Source organism: Orcinus orca, chromosome 16 (assembly GCF_937001465.1).
Source record: "Orcinus orca chromosome 16, mOrcOrc1.1, whole genome shotgun sequence".
In the NCBI taxonomy this organism is placed as follows: Eukaryota; Metazoa; Chordata; class Mammalia; order Artiodactyla; family Delphinidae; genus Orcinus; species Orcinus orca.
This window is the reverse complement of record NC_064574.1, coordinates 12,308,313-12,332,461: the sequence shown is the minus strand read 5'-3', so window position 1 is coordinate 12,332,461 and position 24,149 is coordinate 12,308,313. Positions and strand designations below refer to the sequence as shown.

Sequence of the window (24,149 nt, the reverse complement as noted above, 5' to 3'; positions counted from 1 at the left end):
CCTTGCAATCCGACACTATGTCCTTTTTTTCCCCAGTCTTTTTTTTTTTTTTTCTTTTTGGTTTTTACTTCCATGCTAAGTACAGTAAGCCATAGAGGTAGGGGCAGTAAACATTTAAGGAACTGTAAAGAACAAGGGAAGCCATGATCACCTAGTTGAGCCAGGCAAGGTGAGCCTGTGAGATACTCCTACGCCCCCTAGTGGTGCAAATGGGAATTCCTCCTGGCTCTCTTACCAGTTTGGCAATCTTTTTTTTTTTTTTTTTTTTTTTTTTTTAAGGTTTAATTTTAGGGCTTCCCTGGTGGCGCAGTGGTTGAGAGTCCGCCTGCCGATGCAGGGCACATGGGTTCGTACCCTGGTCCAGGAAGATCCGCAAAGCGGCTGGGCCCGTGAGCCATGGCCGCTGAGCCTCCAGTTCCAGAGCCTGTGCTCCACAACGGGAGAGACCACAACAGTGAGAGGCCCGCGTATCGCAAAAAAAAAAAAAAAAAAAAAGTAATGCATGAACTTGATAGAAAAGTTTAGACAATACAATAGGGAAGAGAATGACAAGTAAGTCTTGCTCCAGGCCCAGAACCTAGGCCCCAGGCCCTCAGTTTCACTTCCTGATAATAGCCACTTGTACTAGATTCTCTGTAATCCTTCCAGCAGGGTAATCAACTCATCCTGCTCTGCCTGGGACTTTCCCAGCTTTAGCACTGAAAGCCTCACATCCTGGGAAACCCCTCAGCCCCAGGCAAATTGGGATAGTTGGTTACCCTACCTTCCAGAGACATCTATTCATCATACACAAACATATTCACATATTATTTGCATTACTCAGCATCCTGGTGTTATTTTAATCAAAACTATATTTCAAACATCATTCCTTATCAGCTGTATATTCATTTAACGAATACTTATGGAGTTACCTACCATGCTCTAGGTACTGTTTTAGAAGGTGAATATACAGTAGTAAACAAAATGGGCAAAAATCCCTTTCCTCATGGAGTTAACATACCAGTAATTATATCTGTTGTATTAATCACTTTGCTATTATGACCAATGCTGTCCTGGACATTTGTGTGTACGTATCTTTCCTACATGTCAGTGTGAGTTGGTCTATAGCAGCACCGTCCACAGAACTTTCTGTGATGACGGAAATGTCCTCTATCTGCTGTGTCCAGTATATAACCACTAGCTACATGGGCTATTGAGCTCTAAAAATATCACTAGTGAGCCTGAAGAATTGAATTTTTAATTTCGTTTTTTAATTTAAATTTTTAAATGTAAATAGCCACAGTATTGGATGATGCAAGTCTGTGGGAGAAAGTCCTAAAAATAGAAAAGATAAATCAAAAGATGTGTGCTCTTGTAAATTGGATAATTATAGGCAAATCGCCCACGAAGAGGTTGTATTAGTTATTTGTTGCTGTATAACAAAAGACCACAAGCTTAGCAGCTTAAGCAACACACACTATGTCACAGTTTCTGTGGGCAAGAAGTGTGGGCATGGTGGGACTGGATCATGGCATAACAAAAGATTACAGGAGCAGATTTCCCATTGATTTTCCTTAGGATCACTATTTAGTTGAATAATTTTTTAAACCATCTGTCGCCACCCGCCTACCTCACTGCCTATTAGAGACCATGTCTTTCTCCCTCACGCCATATCCCCGGCACTGGAGGGCCCAGCACACAGTAGGCCCACAGGGACTCTTTGTTGCCTGAATGAATGAGTCTCCCTTGGCAGTAAAAATCAAGTTTGCGAAGCCTTTGAGCAGGACCCCTTCCCCACTCCAGGCTCTCATCAGAACCCCAAGAGGGTCTTAGATGATGTAGGCCATCTGAGAGAGGCTGCCAAAAACTAAAGAGGAAGAGACGATTGTGGGAAACATTTTCCTCAAGAACATTAAGGGAAAATGGGAGGAGAAAGATCCATTCATTGGACACACATTATTAGGTTGATTGTTTTTGAAAAACAGCCAGTGTGACTGTGGGGAATGAGGGAGGGCTGGCAATACATTTGCAAGCTAAGAAAGGGAGAGTGGGGACATTTTCACGGAGAATGCCCAGAAAAAACAGGAAGGGATATTGCACATTTAGTCTAGTCTCAGCATTGACGGGGGCTGGGGTTGGGGGACGGGGGTGGGGGTGGGGGCGTATAATGTAGGTTAGTGGTTCTCAAAGTACAGTCCTGTCCAGCAGTGGCTGCATCACCTGGAAAAAATGTTAGAAATGCAAATCCTCAGGCCACACCCTAGATTTACTGACCTGCTGAATCAAGAACTCTGGGGGTCTGCCCCGGCAAATCTTGTTTTCAGAAGCCCTCCAGGTGACTCTGATGCACGTAAGAGTTTGAGAACGACTGGCACTCTGAAATGCACAGGTACCAAAGCCAGACTGCATGGGTTCAAATCCTCACTCCGGTTTTCCATCTGTGTTAAAAGGTAATTTAATCTCTCTGTGCTTCGATTTGCATAGTTGTAAAATGTGAGTGGTAGAAAGCTAAGTCACAGCTTGCTCTGAGGATTCATTCATGGAAAGTGCTTAGAATAATAAGCACACAAAAAGTTCACTATTAATATAGTATTATTTTAATCCTGTCCTCCTGTCTCTGTGACTAAGTGTACGAGCTCATGGAAAGTTCATTTCAAGAGCCCAAACTGGAGGCACTCAGTGGATTTGAAGCCCGGGTCTGGGACTCCCCTGCCCTCACCGTCCTCCCCGCTCTCAGCACAGGGTCTGGTGGCAGCTACAAAGCCAACACAAAGGCTTATAAATACCCACAACACACCTCTGCCCCCACTAAAGCACCCCCATCCCTGGAGAGGAGAAAGGGCACTTTTGGCTGGGAAGAGGTCAGATGCACACGTGCCTGGCATAGGAACAAGAAAAAGAAATGGTAAAACATAAGCATTGGCCCTCTAGGGTTGCTGCCTACCCGCCAGGTTATTCGTTTGTGAAAAGATGCCCACATGGCAAGCTAAAAATAATCCTCCTGCTGCCAGCAGGTCAAGCAAAATCAACCCAGAGGACTGAGAATGGGACAAATGAGGCGCAAATTTCCATTCAATTAATCTGGCTTAGCAAACTGGTTTATTTGTCCTGTGCAGACTCCTTACTGTGAGGGCTTTGTGGCCTTTCAGGGTGGAGTTTAATTGATCATTGACTTTCCTGGTTAAGAAAACCACACAGACTTGTTAGCAGAGCCTGCCTTTTAAAAAGATGTAGCTTTTGTTAAGTGGGCTATATACAAGAGCCAATTTGGTGCAGTGAAAAGTGGAGAAAGTTGAGATTCAAAACATCTGGGTTTTAGGCCTGCTCCTTTCAGGATTGAGGTTTAGTCTCTCTTCAAACCCGAGGCTCCCCATCTTATACAGAGCTGGAGCTGGACCCCATGGCCAGGAGGCATGTGGACACAATTTTAAATAGTTTGACTCTAAGGGAGATAGAGATTACTTCTGCTTTCACTAGGAAGTCTCAGTGTGGTGGTAGTCTGTCTTCAGCACCTCTCTACTCATGCTTAATCTCCCTTTTCAGCGGCAACAGTATCCAGCATGAATTTATAAGATTGTATTGTTTCCATTGTATTTTTCCAGTGTCCTGTAGAAATGTGATACTGATTTTCTATTTGTAGCTTGGGAGTGATAACAGATCTCCCTTTAAAATTTGTTTGCTGAAGTTTAAAAAAAGAACAACTCGATTGAAGAGAAAGATTCAGTAATAGTGCATAAGTAAATTTTAAGTAATAGTAATAACGATTTAAATTTGGGAAACAGTGGCTGAAGCACAAAGCCTGTTCCACAAAGCCAGTCTCTGGATCTGGCTCCACATTTTGCAGATTTCCCTCCCTCCCTCCCGTCAGAGAGGCCAGGAGGCGCTGCCCACCCACTAGCCCCGCCCCCAGCCCCCGACGCACGTTCCATAAGTCACGCCCCCAGCCCGACGCACGTTCCGTGAGTCACGCCCCCAGCCCGACGCACGTTTCATAAGCCCCGCCCCTAGCCCCGCCCCCGCGTGCTCCTCCTTCTCGGCCGCCGTTGCCCTGCGCTGAGTGGCGGCAAGATGGCGGCGCAACTGCAGGACCGTGATGGTGGTTCGCAGCTGGCAGGGCCGGCGGCAGAGGCCGACCCGCTGGGCCGCTTCACATGTCCCGTGTGCCTAGAGGTGTACGAGAAGCCGGTGCAGGTGCCCTGTGGACACGTGTAAGTGGAGGGTCAGGGGCCGGTCGTGGGGGCGCCTGACTGGGAGGAAAATGGAGCCGAGGAGCGAGGCCTCGGCAGGGAGGGTCTCGAGGAGGGAGCGGGAGGACACGGAGTTCCTGGAGGCCCGTGGAAGTTGGCGGGGTGGTCTTCTCTTCCGCCCTGCTTACTCCCAAGTATCCCGCTCTTCCGTTGAACGCCTGCTGTGTTACAGGCAGCCTGCCAGGCTCCTTCCCACGCGCGATGGTGGAGTCGCACCCTGCTGGGGGTTTGGTAGGGTCTAAAGTCGGCTCTTGGGGAGTCAGTTTCCCTTAAATAGTCTGTTCGTGGCCCCTGAAGTACACTGTATATGGCGTCATGTGTCTAGTTGTGCCAAGTAATGCTAATGTTCACTACAGTTGGGGAAACGCCGGACTAGACCAAAAGAACAAAAGGGAAGTCTTGATGTAGATCTGCCCAGTCTGCCCTTCGCTGTGAAAGAGGTGGGGAGTTGGCAGATAGGGATTGTTAGCATTCCTACTTGGGTACGAGGTTTGTTTCATTGTATTTGAAATTATAAAGCCTCCATATTGCTAATAGACTGCTTATGACGACTGAAGAGAATGTGTGTGAAAATGTCCAGTATAGGTTCTGGGGTAGGTGCTTTGAGGTTGGCTGGGTTTGAATCTAAGCCTTGCTCCTTACTTCAGATACACATCAGACGCTTAAGTTGAAAGAACTGTAGAAAATGTGGCTACCTACCTCTTGCTACTGGGAGTTGGAGTTTCCTCTGTGGCCTTCCCCAGTGCTCGTCACGGGCATCATCTTGGTATTGGTCTTAGGACCCCTCTGTTGGTCAGTAGGCACAATAGGCACCTACTGGACCTCATGGGCATTCTTATTTCTGCAGCACTACAGCAGGGGAAGAGAGTTGGAGGCCATCTTGCAGGTGAGGGCACTGAGGCTCACTTAGGGCAGGTTCACCATTGTCTACTCTCCCCAGATGGACTGCAGGTGTCTGTTTGCCAGTTCAGAGAACAGTTGGCACCTGGCAAGGGCTCTTCAGGCACACTGACTGCTTTTTGCTTCTTCAAGTGCACCAAGCTCTTTCTAGCTTCAGGCTGTTCCTGTTTGCAGTTCAATTAGCCTGGAACTCTTCTTGCCTCATTTGCACCTCCCCCGTCTCTATCCCAGATCCTTTCCAGACTTCAAGTCCCAGTTTAAGTTACCTCCCTTGTCACCATCCCCATTTAAATTACCTCCCTGCTTCTTTCCTGGGGCTTCTTTCTCCAGCCTTGCACAGAGCAAAACTTAGGGATCACGAGGGTAGTGATCATGTCTGTTTTGCGCCTCTTTCTGTCCCAAGTGCCCAGCGTAGTGTCTGAGCAACCATCTTCCAATCTTATGTTCAACTGGCTAAAATATTTGTGTGCTCACTATGTGCCAGATTTGGGGGCACAGTAGGAAACAAGGTGATTCTGCCCTCGGAGTTCACAGTCCAGTGAATTGATGATAAATCAGTACTAATAATGCTCAAACTTTTGTCAAAACTCATTGTGCAATGGGAAGGTATTATAGAGATCAAACCTGGGATGGGGACAGGGGGAGTGATCAAGTAAGGAACGAATGAACTAAGAAATTAGTGGTGGAAGCAAACTTTGTGAAAGTTGAAGTGGAGCCTAGGTAGCTTTCTGGTTGAGTCCTTTTTTCCTTGGATCAGTCCTCATTATTATGTTTACCCAATTTTGGATTAATTCAGTGGATTTCATTTACAATTAACATTTATAAAGAGGATTGACCCAGCACAATTTGCCAACTGAAGAGAAGCAAAATTTGAGGTTTCCTTGAGCCAGATGGACCTTTCCTAGGTCAGAGGTCAGGGGGCAGTACTGGGATTCAAACCTTGGCTCTTTTCTGTACTCACCATACTAGCTCCGTGTGTTCATCAGTTCAATGTTGATTAAAGACAGATGGCTACACCTCTGTGAGGGCAGCCAAGTCTCCCTTAGCTCCAGCCGAGTGCTTTTTGCTCTGCCTGGTTGATTTTTGCTAACTTTTGTGCTTGGAAGTGAGCAGCACTGCAGCTCCGGCTGCGTGGAGCGTTGATCTTTATAAAACTTTATTTCAAGCCCTGAATTTTACATCCCCCTCCAACTTAGTGGAATACAGCTGGAGAATGGCAGGTGGCTAGGTGCCCAAGAGAAGGATTTTCTAAGTAGCAGTATAACAGGAAGTGGAGCATCTAGAAGGCTGAACTAGAAAAAGGCCCATAAATAGGAAATGGAAACTAAAAGCCAGTCCAAGGTGCAGGGGCCATTTAAAAGCAGGCTTGTTCGTCGGGTATGACTCAGGCACAGAGTGGCTTGTGAACATTGATCTCTGAGCTGAATCTTGGTGTATGCTTGAAGGGAGGCTTTGAGCCGCTTTTATCTACAAGCTGGGTTTGATTTCATTATGCTCTCTGGGATCTTCTGTGCTCTCTTGGGTACTCTATTGATCTGCCTTTGAGGTACAACAAGTGATGGCCATAAGGCCCCATCTGCCTCTTTAACCTCATCGCTTATCCTCTCCCCATGGTCTACCACATCATGGCCTCAGAGACCTTCCTTTCTGCCTTTTGGTTCCCGCTTTGCACTTGGTGTCATCTCTGTGGAACTCTTTTCATCCACGTCTGTGCGGCTCTCCTCATAATTTTAGGTCTCAGCTCAACTGTTACCCCTTTAAAGACGCTTTCTATGACCCCCTTCCCCAGCAGCTGATCTCTTTGCCTTGTTTTATTTCCTTCATATATTTAATCACTATCTGAAGTTAACACTTGTGTTTTCCCCTACTCTGGAATATAAGCATCATGATGACAGGGGTTTTGTTTAGTTCACCACTGTGCCCTCGCTTGTGAATCATTAGACCCCCTCACTTTCTCCCATCCTGGTTTAGAATTTTGTCTAGCAGCATTTAACATCTAGCTAAATAACAAAAAGGAAGAAAATTTTTAGAGACAGTAAAAAATGGTCAGATGCACAGATTACCTTTGATTATATGTCCTGAGTTCTTCCTGGCAGATTTTGTTATCTTGTCTGTCAGGTTGAGGATGTAGCCAGGGTATTTTCATGCTTTATTATTCCTTCCTTCTCTGTACCATATCTGAGTATCACCACCTATCTAGGCTTCGGACAGAAAGTTGGTCATCTTTGACTTCTTTTCTTTTCCAAATTCAGTAAATTGCCAAGTCCTACTGATTCTACCCCTGAATCATTTCCTGAATTCTTTATTGCCTCACGGTTTCTTGCCTTTGGCCATCTGTTTGGTTTCTACATCAAGTCTTTTCTGTCTTTCCTCATCTAAAAAATTTTTTAAACCAGCAACTCTATTGTCGTTGATAACGCCAGAGTTATTTTTCTAAAACTTGAATTTGGTCTGGTTGCTACCTTGTTTTAAACACCTGGCTCCCTACTGCTTATGAGGAAAGGTGTTAAACACTCACGATGCATCTGAGGAAATAAAAGTCTAAGTCTAAGGGCCTGGAATATTCTTCCCCTCCTGTACCACTGAACTCTTTCTTTTAAGGCTCTTTCGCGGATGCTGCCTCTGAAGTCTTACCAGCTCTGTCCTTCTTGGGTCACAACTGTTGCTCTTGACTTTGTGTTTCCATAGTGCTTTGCATTCACCTCTAATGATAGCCGCGTCTGTTTGTGGTGCATTTCATATGTGCTAGACACTGTAGTAAGAGTCTGCTATGCATAATCCATCCTCCCAGCAATCCTAGAAGTAGGTACGACAATCTCCACTTCACAGAGGAGAAACTGAAGTTCAGGAGATCCCGCCAAGATCCCTCAGCGGCAGGGGCTAAGGTCTGAAGACTGTGCCGTAGCACCTTCTGCCATGTCATGGGAGTTTGCATTTATTTCTGTTGCTGGACCTGTGTGTTCGTTGCAAGGAACACCCTCCCCCCCTTTTCTTGCCCAGAAGGACTCAGTATTTGAATCAAGAGCAGGGAGCAAGTTGTTTTTTATTCATTGATGTCATTTTAAAAGTTTATCCATTTTTGTTGTCTTGTCTCCACGATGCATGACGCAGGTTCTCTGTATGTCTTGTTCTAGCTTTTGCTCTGCATGCCTGCAGGAATGTCTGAAGCCGAAGAAGCCTGTCTGTGGGGTGTGTCGCAGCACTCTGGCACCTGGCGTCCGAGCCGTGGAGCTCGAGCGGCAGATTGAGAGCACAGAGACTTCTTGCCATGGCTGCCGTAAAAATGTATGTGGAAGTAAAACGGAAGAGTCAGTGTCTTTCTATAAGATGGGTAAAATGTAGATCTGTTGCCACGTCGTTTCTGAAGTTAGAGCGTGACTAAGTGACTAACAGCACGTGTGCATGCTGGTTATCTGTGGCAGTGGCTGTGCTGTTGCATTTTGGTAACCTTAATTGGTTGTGGTGGGGGTTTTTTTCCTTTAAGAATTGGTTTAGTATATTACATAGTTTAGCTTTGAAAGCCATAGAAATCAGTTGTCCCGGTTTTTTCCTGCAAAAGACCCATTTTCCCAAAGCAGCATACACAGTTTTAATTAGAATATAATGAATGACATTTCTTAACTTTTTAAAATATAAAATGAAGTCAGTGACTCAAAGTTACCTGCTGCAATGAGTTTGAGGGGAAAATTTTTCTTTTTTTGGGGGGGGGGCCATGCCACCTGGCATGCAGGATCTTAGTTTCCCAACCCCAGGGATGGAACCCGTGCCCCCTGCAGTGGAAGCACGGAGTCTTAACCACTGGAACACCAGGGAAGTCCTGAGGGGAAATTTTATAATGTATATTACTAAAGATATAAAACTTGTTCAACTTTTTAGCACTTGGCGAGGAGGAATTGTAGTGCAAAGGTCAATATGAAGTCATTTGATTATAGTAGCAATATCTAACATTTGACGTGCATCCATACTCTTTTGTGTGACCATATTCGAGTCAAGAATATTTATCTTAACATCTGTTGTAACTGCACAGGTTACAACATTTTATTTTCAAAGAGATATACACAGCATTATTGGTTTTTAAATCATTATGATTTTATTAATTCCAGACAACACAAAAATATAAACTAATGTAGGCTTGTTCCCCACTCCAGAGATGACCTCTTTAAAAATGCTTCAATTTGGAAGGCTGCAAGATATTTTTCTGCCCATTGACAAACACAAGTGTGAGATTTCTACAAAATAGGATCATACTATAATATATATTTCTACAAGTTCTTTTCACTTTTGAAAACTTTTTCTAACTTAATGACTTATTTGACATCCTCGCATTTTAGTTTCATTACTTTAACACCTTAATATGGATAGCCATAAAATGGATATACCTTACCATTTCTTTCCTTTCAGAGTGATTTAGCACTAGGGGTACCCAGTGGCTGCAGTTCTGAGTAGGGCTGTTTCCCGTCCCTTTTAATTGGGAGCTCTTTGATAGACAGCTTGAGGTCAAGTTCTTTAGCTGGAGATAAGACAGAAAGAAGCATCATGGTAAGCCAGAGCTCAAATACTGAAACATATTTTTCCTTGTAGTTTCTTTTGATTTAGAAACCCAAGATACTGAAATAAAGTTTCCTGTTACCTTCATCTTTCTTTATGTATGCATGATGAGTTTTTAAAAATTCTGTATGCTTTTGATTTTCTTCATTTTAAAGATTAGTGATTGTATTGTATTATACCTCCAGAAATGTTTATCTTCCCTTTACGTCCTCTTTCTTCATTCCTTACACTTTTTCTTTCTTTTTAGATCACCTGTGATGAAGCACTCTTCTGTGGGTTTTCTTTTCTCTTTCCATCTTGCAAAGACTAGATTTTATTAGAGAAATAGAATTCAGATTCTGGGTTTTTTTTGTAAGATCATTTATCACAATCTGGTGATAGGATATAATTGTTTAACTAGGATTACTAGCCTTTATCCCTTTTACGTAAATCATCACTTTTCTTTGCCGCACTTATAATGGAATGTGGTTCTTGGCTTGCATAAGGAGATTAGTTTAAGTGCCAGTGTGGAAAACTTTAAAAACTTCACTGGGTTTGGAGTGTCTCTGTGAGCAGAGAGCATATCATGAATAAAGCAAACCTCCCTGCGAGTGATTTTAGAGTGGAGGCAGATAGCCTCGTTTGGTCACGTAAAACATCAGCCTTGGTATTAACAGAAACCCTGCAACAGTCAGAGTTTCAGTCCCATCAGCATAGCCAGGAGTCTGGTGAGATTGTTTGCCAGGGTGACATAGGTCTAGTTTTCATCTTGCCTTCACTTTGGGACTGTGTTGGACTGGGTACAAGTTCCTGACTAACTTGTGGGCTCTGATTCTTCCTACTTAAGTTCTTCCTATCCAAGATCCGTGCACATGTGGCTACCTGTTCCAAATACCAGAATTACATCATGGAAGGTGTGAAGGCCACCACCAAGGATGTGTCCCTTCAGCCAAGGTAAATGACTCTGTCACTCTCTTAGGTGGACGTCTTTCTTCATGAGTTTTGGAAAGTGGCGGTATAATTGTTATGCTGGCTAAAGCTGACATAAGGTTTTGTTTTGGGATGGGTGTGGAGAAGGACTCTCATGTTCACTTCAAATATTAGCTGATCTGTTATTTTCAGTCATTTGACCTGATGCATAAGTGATCATCAGAACCCCTGTCATGACACATTGAGTGAACTTTGCTCCTTTTGGGAGGGTACAGTGATTGAAATTATGTGGAAAGTTACTCACAGAGAGGTTTCTTCTTTTTTCCTGCCTTTCATCTTCCAGAAATGTCCCAAACCGTTATACTTTCCCTTGTCCTTACTGTCCGGAGAAGAATTTTGATCAAGAAGGACTTGTAGAACACTGCAGGTTGTTGCATAGCACGGACACCAAATCTGTGGTAAGAGTAACTCTTTGAGTTTTTTGTTTTGTTATGTGGGTTTTTGTTGTTGTTTTTTGAATTTTTATGAGGAAAAAAAGTCAAACTTAACAGAAAAATTACAGGGTTAGTTAAATGAACTCTATGTACCCTTTACCTAGAGTCACAGATTAATAAGATTTTACCATATTTGCTTAACTATACTCTATATACATATTTTATGCTAACCATTTGAGAATAAGTTACAGATATCGTGACCCTTTGTCCCTAAATACTTCAGCACATATCTCCTAAGAAGAAGTAAACGTCTTCTTAGAAAACCACATTTTTTTGTGAGTCTGATTTTCACATTCAGGAATTGTAACATTGATACAATCTAATACCTACTTTGGGATTCATGTTTAAATTTTAACAATTGTAGTGTCCTTCATAGCAATCTCCCCTGGCCCCAAAATCCTGGATCTGTGTGTTATATTTAGGTATCATGTCTCTTTAGTCCTCAGTTTTTCTTTGTCTTTCATGACCTTGACATTTTTAAAGAGGACAGGCCAGTTGTTTTGTAGAATGTCCCTCAGTTTGGGTTTGTCTGTTTCTTCATGATTATGAGCAGGGATGCTACATCTTCCAGGTATACATCAGGCGGGTCATGTGATGTTTTTTGTTCCCATTGTTGGTAATGTTAACTTGGATCCCCTGGTGTCTGCATAAAGCTGCCGTTTTCCATTTGAGTAGCTTCTTCATAGTTGTGGGGAAAGAGAATGTAGATGAAATTATTAGGATAGTGCTTATCAGTCCTTTGATATTTAATTTATATATCAAGGCTGACATGTAGTTTTCTTAAAAAAAAAAAAAAAGTTTGAATTTGGTCCATCTCAGCAGTGTTACCCTTCCCTCTTAATGTGATCGACAGACTAGGTCTTAATACAACTTTCTCTATAGTTTTGTTTGTTTTCCCATTTATCTCACACTGCTTCTGTTGAACTGTGTAGCTAGTTTTATGAGCAGATCTTCAGCTCCACTGCTATAAAAGATGGTGTACAGACTTGAGAATTTGCATGAGCTTTTTGCTAGTAGAATTAGGCCTGATGGCACTCGGTGTTTTTCTGTCTTAAATCTTAAGATTCAGCTGGTCTGTTTGAGAATACCTTGAATCTTCTCTATTGAACTCCTTGCCAAGTCCAAATTCTGGTCAGTACAGCTACTTTTTACACTGGGCTCCCTGGACTCTTAATGTTGTGCTGTGACAGATTCCACAGATGAACCCCCCCCTCTCTGCTTTTCCCAACTCCCCAAACTAGGGAACTGGGCTGGCTTGGCCCAGCGAGCACCCTGTTTTCAGCCAGGCCCTATTGCCACTAGGCACACACACACACTGTCTGGTGGCTGTACTGGGCACTCTCTTTTCATTAAGTTCCTGGCATGAACTATCCCCATCTTTTCCACAGATAATGGTGAGTCCTGCTTTTCACTAAGTTCCAAGTACCAGGTGTGTGTTCCTTTCTTCTCTGTTCGTTCTGTCTCAGGAGCTCTCTGATCTATCTCTGAGGTCACAGACTGGCAACCTGTCTGGCCCATACCCATTTTCATTTCCCCAAACTTTAAAAATTAGCAGATTTCTCAATCTTGATACTCCACATTTGAGAAGTGAGAAGTTCCGGCAAGAGTTGGCTGGCTCTGAGTAGTGCTGGCCCCTCTAGATGGGATGGCTCACAGACATCCTGCTTTGCTTGTTTGCCTTTCCCACCGGGTTCCTGTGAACGCTTGAGTGTGCACCCCTCCTTCTGTGTCCTTATCATTCCCTCGTGCTGAGGAAAAGGCTCCTTTGCAAGTCTGCCTCTTCTCTGCCCGCATCCTCAGATCCAGGCAGAGGACTGAGACTAGGGCCTTGCCCTGCCCCTGAGGCTTCCTCTCCCCACCATGTCTCTCCTGTCACCTTCAGCTTTTCTCTCTACCCGCTCGTAACACTTGCTTTCCTTCAGACATGCCCAGTCTTCCCTGTCTAATTGGTGGGAGGAATATTTGGTCTACTGTTTTCTCTATATAACCTGCAGTTTCTCTTTTCCTTCAGGCTTTGGTTTGTCAGCTGCTGCTGTCTCTTCCGTATTCTCTCCTTTATCCCTTTAGAGTCCAGCGTCCACTGCTGGCATCACATTCTCCATGGACCCAGCTGGTCTTCTTAAGTCCTTGTTTTCTCTCACCTCGCTGCAATTTTTAAAATTTGTTTCTTTGTAATGTAGTCAGTTCCTTGTATAAGAAGTGGACTGTGGCCCCTTCCCCTAGACTCCTGGTTCCCTCTATACCATCAGTTATTCAAGTATTTTTTATATTCTTGCAATTTAGTTTATGTTTGGATGTGAGAAATGCATTATATTACCACTTGTCATTTTTGTATAATAGAAGTAAACCCAGTGTAAAAGTAGAACAACACACCATGCCTGCCGACCTTGCATGAGATCAGTCACAAAGAACTGATGATTTTCTCTCAGAAATAAACAGCCTCATCATTTGATACTAATACCCATCCTTCTGAGATCTGTATCTTTATTACATAGATGAGTGTTGAGGTTTCTGAGGCAGATGCCAATCTGGAATGGCCATCGCACCCCAGAGCCATCTGGGATGAGCCACTTCTCAGCCGCCATGTCTTCAGATTCAGCTGCATTAAACTTAGTAAATCCCCACTCCTTGGAGATGCAGATTTCCTGGCGGCCAGGGCGCCTGAACTTGGCCCTGCACAGGGCCTCAGTCACATGCTCCTTGTTCTGCAGCTTGGTGTGGATGGGCCTGATGACTTCACCAATGGAAGACTCTGGCTACTGTGCCCAAGGGCCTTCCCAAGGCACCCTGTACACCTGTCTGGAGCCTAGACTGGGGATGGCCTGAGGCCAGACATTTTCTTTTCCTATGATTCCAGAATAGCTGCTCAGTGCACATTCTTTGTCTGCACTAAGCATGATATGTTCTATGAAAAACACCCCAAAGCCAGGTTTTCAGCTGCTTCTTCAAGATGTTTCAGTTATGGTTCTTAATAACTAATTACTGATTGAAAGAGCAAATGAGCTTAGACACAGACACACAAACACCACCACCTGCTCCCACTACCCATTTTCCATTTTAAAGTTAGCCAGATAAGCTCAACTATTTTAGTAATTATGAAAACTAAAACGGATGTTAAATCAAATGATAGAGCTACTCAAATTCATTTCCTACCACTGTCTCCCCTGCACTCATTTCTGGAAGTGAGTAAGAAACCAGCGTACCACCCACGCTAAGTGGATTGCCCACATTGTGAAGCTGGTTAGTGCATAACCAGTACTGGAACCCAGTGTCCTGGCTCCTAAACCAGTTCTCTCTTAACAGCATCAGAGACACCTCTGTCGGGTGCTCATTGGCCTCTGAGTAGTGCTCAACTGTGTGTGTGGAAAATACACAGTTATGTCATCCAGTGACATTTCTAGCTTTCAAATGTATGATTCATGTGCGTCTTCCTTTTTTGTCCCCCTTTGGATGCAAGTGACAGCGCATTTCTACACACTGTAACCAATGTTGTTGACATCTGTCCACATCAGTACATGTAGATCTGATTCTTTTTTAATGAGCTTCTCAGTTTTCCATTACTTGTCTGTACCATGATTTAACTGGTCCCTTATTGATAAACGTCAAGGTTACTTCCAGACGGTATCAGAAAATTTGATTAAAGACTGGATATTAAATGCTACTAAAAAAAATTGATCGTTGGGTGAGATAATAAATAGTACTGTATTTGTAAAGGGAAACACATATTTTTAGGACTGTTCTGAAACAGTTAAGGGTGAATTGTTGTGTCTTATTTTTAAATGCTTCATTTTGTGCTGAAGTAAGTATGCCAAACTTAAATCTAGGTGTTGAGGATAAGGGATGGTTTATGAAACTATTATCTACTTTCCTATAGTTCTGAAGTTTTTCATAGTACATTTGTAAAGGCTGTCATAGATTTTAACATACCTTTGCCTATATTTACGTATGTCTGAAAAATAAAGTCTTAGCCTGCAGCCAGTTAAGCCGACCGTGCTCTTTTCTCCATGGGGGCCCGGTGTGCAATGGCTGCAGAGAGCAGCCTCCTTGGTAGTGTATGCAGCCTGTTGCCTGTACAGGTTGCCCTAAGGGACCTTGGAGACAGCGCTTTCCAGTGGACATTCGTGTCTGGCCTCAGGCCGTCCCCAGTCCAGGCTCCAGACAGGTGTACAGGGTGCCTTGGGAAAACCCTTGGGCACAGTAGCCAGAGTCTTCCGTTGGCGAAGTCATCATGCCCATCCACACCAAGCTGCAGAACGAGGAGCATGTGATTGAGGCCCTGTGCAGGGACAAGTTCAAGTACCCTGGCTGCCAGGAAATCTGCGTCTCCAAGGAGTGGGGATTTACTAAGTTGATGCAGATGAATCTGAAGACATGGCGGCTGAGAAGTGGCTCATCCCAGATAGCTCTGGGGTCAAATACATCACTAATCGTGGCTCCTGGACAGAGGCACTCATGAGACTTTGGCCCTGTCCCTTCCTCACTGAGGCCCATCAGTGAATCCCACTTCCTAACAAAAAAAAGAATAGTAATAAAGTCTTAGATATGGATTAATTTGGTCAAAGGTTAAGTACATTCATAATTTTGATAGATATTGCTAAACTACTCTGTGGTATCTGGTACTGCAACCTAATTTTTTGTCCTTTTTTTCACCTCCTTTGGCTTCTTGAAATCCCTCTGATTATTTTGTCTCTGTTGAAGCCTCACTTCCTTCAGCCCTTGGTCCTCTGTTCTGCCCCTCTCCTTCTGCAGAACTCCTTAAATGTCAGTGTTTCAGCCCTTCCCTTTGGAAGCCTCCTCCTCCCCAGACTCTGGTTCTGATCATGCTCTCCTCCACAGCGCCAGCCGCCTGCCTAGCTCCTTAACCATTTCATATTTATCTTATGTCAGCCCCCTTTGTCACATATCTTCCTTGTAGATGGTGGGGTTCCGTCGGCAAGCCAGACCGCTTATGCCTGCTTCTCCCCCCCTCCAACTCCTCTCTGCCCCTCGCCGTGAATTCTCCATTCTAGCCAGACTAATTGGCTTCTTGCCATGTACTCTTTGTCTTTCTGAATACCTCCCGCTCTTCAAAGCCCAAATCAACCTCTTGTATGAAGGCTCTTTAGCCTGAGCCCCCTCATCTGCGCATTTACTTTATAAAAATAGCACATAAGTCTGTGTTTTACTTCCTTGAGATGTCGCTCATCTGTCATTTCCTTGGTTTTCTTTGTGCTTTTAGATCATTTTGTGTGCTGGGTTGGAAGGTCGTAGTCTAGGCTCCTCCTAGGCTGACACAGTGTTCTCACCTCAGAAGGGGATCAAAAATGGGTGGTATCATGGCCTAAGCCTTTTGACTCGAGTGGGAGACTGACAGGTGTCTTCTGGGATGTGAATGTGCACTTGAAGATGTGACCAGGCCCTGGACTGGTGGTCAGGAAAGCTGTCCTGGAAGAAAGGTGGCCAGACACAGGCCACAGAGGGCTAATGTCAGCTCAGACATCCAGCACCTGATACCGTGCTTCTTTATTGAAAGGTTTGTCCGATATGTGCCTCGATGCCCTGGGGAGACCCTAACTACCGCAGCGCCAACTTCATAGAGCACATCCAGCGCCGGCACCAGTTTTCTTACGACACTTTCGTGGTGAGTCTGGAGCCTGTGCTCTAACTCCTTCCCCCGGGGGGTGGCACAGCTCCCTCCCTTCTCTTACCTGGAGAACTGTGGGCCCCCTTGGTGAGTTTTGTCACTGATGTGATGGGCTCCCTGGAATGACAGCTGTGTGGTATTTAAGATGAACTGGCCAGTCATCTAGACTGAGATATAGTAAGCTTGCTTTTATTTTATGTTTTCCAAAACTTTTGTCCACTTCAGTATGTGGTTTCTACCTGTTATGGAACCTGGTTTAGGATCCTTAAGCTCAGGTGCCCACGGGAACCAGGCAAGGAATGGAAGTGATTCTGCTAAGGAATTGCAAGCTGGGCGGTGTGTGACTCAGGTAATGCAGCCAGCAACGCCAGCTGCAATTCCCAAATAGATAGCTTTGCCTCATTGAATCAAAAAGGCTGCTTTTACTTCGGAACGCTCCAGGTCTGAATGCTTGGTCTGTGCCAGGCTTCACTCAAGTGCTCTCTGGTCCCCACCCTTCCATCTGAGGGAGCCGTCATCATGGTCATCGTCAGGATGAGGCAGCCAAGGCACAGAGAGATCAAGCACTTTCCCGGAGTCATGCAGCCGGCATCGCAGACCGTGGAGCTGGCCCCTGGCCTCCGGCCCCTCTCCAGAGCCACCACTCACATGCCCTGCTTCTCCAACTGAAAGTGAGTTCTTGCAGCTGCGCACAGTTGGCTGAGGCCGAGCGTCTTTTTTGCCCGTAGGATTACGACGTGGATGAGGAGGACATGATGAACCAGGTGCTGCAGCGCTCCATCATCGACCAGTGAGCAGGCTCTGCTGGGGCTCGTGTTCCAGAGCTTCCATTACATGTTCCGCGGGAAACGTGTGACTCCTCCACCTAAATGTACAACAGACCTGGAAGTGAGCCGTGGTATTAGGACAGGGTCACTTCCAACGGGGAACAGGTCCCCAGATCAGAGCCCTCCTTTCCTTTGGTCTCTTCCCCTACTGTTTACCCTGCTTGTCACATGTCTGGTCTTGCTCCTCAGCCACATCCTGCAGCTTCTGCCTCCTTTTTGGAAGGGAACCCAGCTTCTCCACCTGTTCTTGTTTCACATTTGAGCCTCGTGTTCGATGTTGACCTCTCAGGTCCTCTGAGCCAGCCAGGACCTTTTCTGGGTCATGAATAGCACAGATGAGACAAGCGTCTCCTCTCCTTGTCCCCGGGGTGTGAGCTCTGGCAATAACGCATCTGATCAGTGATGGAGCTCCTTCTGTGCTGTGCAAGTTCCTGTTAGTTGGTCCTTGGCAGCAGCTGCCAGAAGCTGGAGTTACCTCATGGGAAACATTTCACACGTCCTGTTGGCCTGAATGTTCTGGACTTAACATGGTCTGGTGCTGGAAGTTTTGCTTAGTGATATTTTCCTACCATTCCTGCACACCCTTAGGATTAACTGGTTCAATCTTAAATGCCTGCATGGTGCCTTTTTAGGATAAAGGTGTAACCACATATTTTTAGTGAAAGTAAGTGTTTCTGGCTTAGGAAAGTTAAACTCCATTTATCCATAAGTGGGGAGGAGGGTCAGCTAAGTGAGGTGGGAGGGCCATAGCTTTTTGGTTCTGATTTTCAAACTAATGAAGTATTTTCCGGTGACTTGGTTATGTTTGCTTCTCTACTGGGGAGCCTGCTTATGTTCCTGTCCTTGAAGCACAAAAAGGAGTCCTCAAATGAATAAGAAGTTTGGGGGCTCCAGTGGATACTAGTTCTTTTATTTGGTAATTTAGATTAAACTGTGTGTTGCTTTTCTGTCATGAATGGTTTCCTTATGAAACTGGTTTCAACACGTAAGTCGGTGTGTGAAGACCTGCCTTCTAAAGCGGAGGGGTTGGGGAGATCTGGTATCGCCGCTGCTGTCTCTGACAAGACACGCTGTTCAGAAGGCACAGCACACTTCCTGGGAGCAGTTGGTAATGGAAGCTGTCCACTGGAAACTTGCTTTGCTAATACCTTCGGAAGCCTGAAGTTCGACTGTTTCACGAATGTTAATAAATACGAGGCTAAGGGCTGCCTACTCTGTAGGAGCAGAGCTTCTGATCCACCAAAAGGCATCTGGGTCTAGGTTCATTTTTCCTTGTTAGATCTCTTGTCTGAATATGGACATTGTTTCTGGTCAGTGGCTGAGGTTTCAGATGACAAGGGGCTCTGGGCCTGTGCACTGAGCTGTGGGCCTTGTGCTCCCTGCCAGCGAGAGCTGCACGTGCCCAGGGCCCAGCAAAGACGGGCCCTTTGGGGGCAGAGTAACTTTTTCTAATGTGCTGTTGCTTGGGAGGGCCCCGATGTTATGGTCAGATTCTTCACTAATTTCTGGAAGAAGTTCATCTCAGTCTAAGTTTAGAGGGAAATTTGACAAAACCTTCATTTGCGGGACCTGATGATGGTGGTCTCACTGGTGATACCAGGAAAGTGAGTTCCTTGTATTAAGTGCACTTCATGTATTTCTAATAAGACGACTTTCCAGAAAGTGACATTTGTTATGTTCTGGCTTTTAAAAGGTGAAATATAAATAAATTTCATAATTTATCCAACTGGTAAGCTGTAATGCCTGTTTTCATTAACCACCATTTGCTGAAGTCTGGGTCTGGGGGGCTCCCGGAAGATTGTTGCTCTTTTTAAGGGGAAGTTCTTGTCTGTCATGAGTGAGTCCCATCTGGCTCTGATCTCAGCTCTGATACTTCGCCGGCTGGCTTCACCGGGCCTGTGTTGTCTGGAGAATGAACCCCCTTCCCTGCCGAACCCCCACCTCGCCCCCCATGTTGGGAGGTCCCATGAGGCAAGAAGTGGCTGTGTTCCATGAAACGACTTCAGGTGCCTTAGCGGCAGCCCTGAAACATCATAGCAGAGGGTTCCACACGTGAACATCTGAGGTCATGGGCGTGTTTCTGTTCTGCACTCTGCCGCTGGCTGTAGGATGTCTGGAAAATACTTCCCCCTCCCGATTTAAATAGGTTATAATAGGATCTATCTCCTACATGTGGAGAAGGGACAACAGGGGGAAAGAGGGGAAGCAGAGACCAGGGAGGCTGCTGTTGGCGGTTCCAGGCAGGAGACAGCGGCTGCTTCGGGCCGTGTAGCCATAGGGGTGCTGAAGTTGTCTGATTCCGTCAGATGTATTTTTGAGGGTAAGGTGTGAAAGCAAGAGAGGAGTTGCCGTGAGAGAATGACACCAAGGTTTGGGGCTTGAATGACTGCGGGGTGGAGTTATCTTTCTGAATTGAAGGGAAGACTCCAAGAGGAGCAGCTGTGGGGGAATCAGATGTTTTAGGAATGGGTACCTAGGCCTTGGGATAAGACTTCAAGTTCTAGCATCATGCACAAGATACAGGAAGTGCCAGCCCTCGAGCAACTCAAATAGGACTAGGATGTGCCTGGGGCACTTAAATAACTAAAAGTTACTCTGATATTGTCAGTTACTCTGATGTCAAAGGTGGATGTGGATCAAACTATTTCTTAAAATGTATGACTAGACAATATATTTCTACACTTGTTTTAAATATAGTGTAATTAAAAATAAGTAGGCATTAGAAGTATTTCATCTTCAGTGCTAAAAGCTCTCACATTCAATTTGGCCAAAAAACTTGATTTCCTTATATTCAGGCATATATGGTGTTTACTAAGCACCCATTATGAGCCAGGATTGTGCTAGCCACTGGGGATTTATACACTAATCAAATGTATAATTACAGGCTGTTAAGTCCTCGTGGTAGGGGATTAATAAATGGTAGCTATTTCATAAATAGTAAATACCTCCTACTTTATAAAGAAACTAGAAGCCAGAAGTCCAAAGGCTTACAGAAGCATCTAGACCCTTTATCCCTTCTCTACCTGTGCCTTCTCCCTTTCCTATAATATTGCATGGGAGTGTAATTTGCCCAAGTTAGGAAGTGAACACCAGGAATATTCATACTAAAAAATTATTTGTTTGTTTGAAATTCATATTTAACTGGGTGTCCTGTATTTTTATCCATTGTCTGGAAACCCTAGTCAATGTATATTAGCAGAATAAATGTCCTGAACATCTGCCATATGCCAGGCAGCTCACACCTTGTCATTAAATCATCATTTGTGCAGTTACTTGTTTTAATGGCTGCCTCGCACACTAACAAGCTCTTGAGGGCAAGGACCATACCTGTCTTGTGCACCACTCTCCTCCGTACTTGACCCCGAGTATACTCAGTAAATATTCCTAGAATTGAAATGGAACTAAAGGGAGCCCTTTCACAATGATACTTCCTTTCCGTGGCGACTCTTCCAGCCCAGAATTAGGGGCCGGTACGGTGGCAAAAAGATCCTGAAAGAAGCTGGCCCCGCTGTCCAGCGCGGGGAGGCGGGTCCTCAAACCGGAAGCGCAGGAGCCAGGACTTGCCGGGCAGAGGGGGCGAGACTGGGGGCAGGTAAGATGGCTGCTGCCTGGTGGGGACCTGACCTGCCCAGGCCCTCGACATGATCCCTGGAAGCTCTCTTGCCTTTTTCCCTCTCGCAATATCCCCTGGCCTTCCACAGTATCTGCTGAATGTCCCATATGAGGCTCAGCTGGGCGTTAATGAGTACAGGAATAACGACAATAGATAACCATTCTCATCCTGGGTTCCTGACACAGCGCCTGCCCTCAAATAATTTTTATTTAACCCTCTTTCCTGAAAGGTGACCAAAACCAGGCATTCAGGATACTCCAGAAAAGTCAATCTGATCGAATCCTTTTAACCAGCCCCGCCATTACACACATGATGGAGTGGAGGAGGGAAAGGGTGAGTAATTTTCCCGAGCGGAACAGGAACAACTCGGTGGTACAGCATAGAGGTGTGAATAGACGCATGGTCTCAGGCACACTGCACAGTCCCCAGCATCTACACTACTAGTTGTGTGACCTTGGACAATTTTTTTTTGGTTTGGCCGCGCCGTGCAGCTTGTGGGATCTTAGTCCCCCGACCAGGGGGTCAGGCTCGGGCCCTGGGCAGTGAAAGCGCAGAGCCCTAACCACTGGACCGCCAGGGAATTTCCTTGAACAACTTACTCTAATCTCTTTGTGCCTTGGTTTCCTCATCCGTAACATGGGGTTAATAAACGTGTCTTCCTCACAGAGTTGTGGGAAATCTAGTGAAATAGTCCACATCAAGCCTTAGAACAGGGCCTGGCACAAAATAAGTGCTTAATAAATGTGAGCTCCCAGTGCCACTACTGTTTTTCTCCATTCTTGAGACCACCCAGCAGTGCTCAGCCTCACCCAAGCAGCTAGCAGCTGTAAATGTTTGATGACTAAGTACTACTATTAAGTGAAGTGTTTCCCAAACTTGCCCTGAAGACATGAATTACCTGGGAGGCAGTTGCTCCAAAATAGATTCTCAGGCTCTTCTCTTAGAGATTCTGGTTGGCAGATGTGGGTGGGGCCTGGGAATCTGTATCTTTTAAAAAGAGCCTCAGGTAAAACGCATCCTTAGGCTAGCATAGGAAATTCTGTTCTGTACACAGGCTAGTGTTACAACACGTCTATTGCAGCTGGGGTGGGGCAGCCACTCAGTTGATGGTTAGAACCAGACGGACAAGCTCAGTTCTTACAAGACTTTAGGGATAACTCTTCTGCTTATAAAAATCATCTAGACTGTCTGTTTGGTCTCACATGATGACCCCACAAAGGGAAAATTAGTAACTTTGTAGCGGAGAAACCTAGCAGACACCTTCTTTACCAAGGGATCAGACTTAGTATCCCCGATAATGGGACAAACCGTGGGTGACATGATGGGATGCACTCGAGGACGCAGCACTTCCGAGGTTCCTGGCAGAAAAACGTTTAACCTGAGTCTAATTATAAGGAAACATCAGGCAAGTCATCCAAACTGAGGGACATTTTTCGAAACTCTTGAAAAATGTCGAGGTCAGATTAAAGAAGACTAAAGAGGCAAGCAACCGACTGCAATGCTGCATGATCCCGGGTTGGATTCTTGATGGGATAGGGGTTGCTGTAAAGGATGTTAATGGGCCAGTTGCTGACATTTGAATATGGATTGTGGAACAAGTAATAGTATTTTATCAGTGTTAGATTTCCTGATTTTGATAATTACACCACAGTCACATAGAGAATGTCCTTATTCTTAGGAGATATGCATAGAAGAGCATATCAAATTACTCTCAAACGGTTCAGAAGAAAATAATACATGCCTGTGTATAAATAGATAAATAAAACGATAAAGCAAATATGCACAATGTTAAAAATGATAAGGCTTATTGTTTTAAAAAATAACAGAAGACAGGTAAAGCAGAAAAATCTGAAAAAGAAAGTGCAAACCACTCCTCATCCCACCCCAGACAGCCAGGGAGCATTTCTTCAATGAAATACTTACATGTCCTTGGATCACCATATTTTTGATTGAAACTTAAAATGGGCAAATACTTTACTTCTGGTCTATAACCTGCATTTTTCACTCCATGATATATCTCTCAACATCCTTCCTGTCATTGTGGTGTCATTTTTAATGACTGCATGATGCTCCTGGTGAGGATGGACCATACTTTATTTATCGGTGGGTATTTAGGTTGTTTGCAGTTTGACTGTGTCAACCTAAAACAATAATACAGCCAGTTATTTTAGCAACAAAATGAGTTTATCCAGGAGCAGCAAAGAATTGCAACTCTGGGCACGCAGCTATGGCAAACCACACGCGAGTCTGGTAGAACAAAGGAGAGGAAACTCTTTTATAGAGGAGAAGGGGAAGTTGGGAGGGGCTGTTATAAACAAAAAGTCCATTGGAGGAAACTGGGAGTTCAGAGTATAGTGCCTTGTCATTGGCTGCATTGTGAAAGTCTCAATGGCCGAGCAATTGTCAAGCAAGGAGAAAATCTTTCTTCCTCCTGCTAGTACTAGTAAAATAGTGTCACTTCCTGCCGGAGATGCAAGGTACATCCCCTGTTGGGATTTGTATTGACTTCTAGTGGCATATGCATGAGAGCTCCCCCTTCTGGCCTCCCAACTCCATTTTAGTGAGGTTTCCCTTTATTAATTTTCACAACTGTTATGGACTGTGCTAGAGTGAGCATCCTTCCAAATATGTCTTGCCTGCTCATCTAAGCATTTTATATACAGAGCTGCCGGGTCAAATGGAGGCAGGTTGAGAGAGGCAGAAATAGGGAGAAAGACTGAGAGAGACAGAGGCAGGCAGAGTCCAGGGAGACAGAGAGAGACATGCCCAAGGTGAGACAGTGAGAGAGAGAGAGAGAGTCAGAAAGAGACTCCCAGAGAGACAGAGAGGGAAAGAGACAGAGATGGAGAGAGACAAGGAGAAAGAACAAGGTGGAGGGAGAGACTGGGATAGAGAAGGGTTGCTGCTGTCCGGGGAGACTGAGAGGGAGCTGGTCTGAGGCACGGAGGCCCTGACAGCCTGGCCACAGGAATTCAGGCAGAGAATGACAAAGCGACTTTTAGGAACACA

General features: G+C 45.0%; 1 protein-coding gene and 1 non-coding gene across 2 annotated transcripts; both read left to right on the top strand.

Moving 5' to 3' along the window:
• The first annotated feature begins 4,018 nt into the window (after window positions 1-4,018).
• RNF114 (ring finger protein 114) lies at window positions 4,019-19,253 on the top strand. Its single transcript, XM_004282892.4, has 6 exons — window positions 4,019-4,187; window positions 8,261-8,411; window positions 10,501-10,607; window positions 10,927-11,041; window positions 16,590-16,697; window positions 17,429-19,253. The coding sequence occupies exons 1-6, from the start codon at window positions 4,048-4,050 to the stop codon at window positions 17,492-17,494; spliced, it is 687 nt and encodes a 228-aa protein (XP_004282940.1). The 5' UTR covers window positions 4,019-4,047; the 3' UTR covers window positions 17,495-19,253.
• On the top strand, window positions 15,047-15,181 carry LOC117197800 (small nucleolar RNA SNORA70). The gene has a single exon (XR_004478681.1). It is a non-coding gene; the product is annotated as a small nucleolar RNA SNORA70 (small nucleolar RNA).
• Window positions 19,254-24,149: the final 4,896 nt, after the last annotated feature.

Coding starts and splice junctions, on each gene's coding strand:
- RNF114 (XM_004282892.4), top strand. CDS start 4,048: ATGGCGGCGCAACTGCAGGACCGTGATGGTGGTTCGCAGCTGGCAGGG. Junction 8,412..10,500: donor GCCATGGCTGCCGTAAAAAT/GTATGTGGAAGT, acceptor TTCCTACTTAAG/TTCTTCCTATCCAAGATCCG. Junction 10,608..10,926: donor GATGTGTCCCTTCAGCCAAG/GTAAATGACTCT, acceptor TTCATCTTCCAG/AAATGTCCCAAACCGTTATA.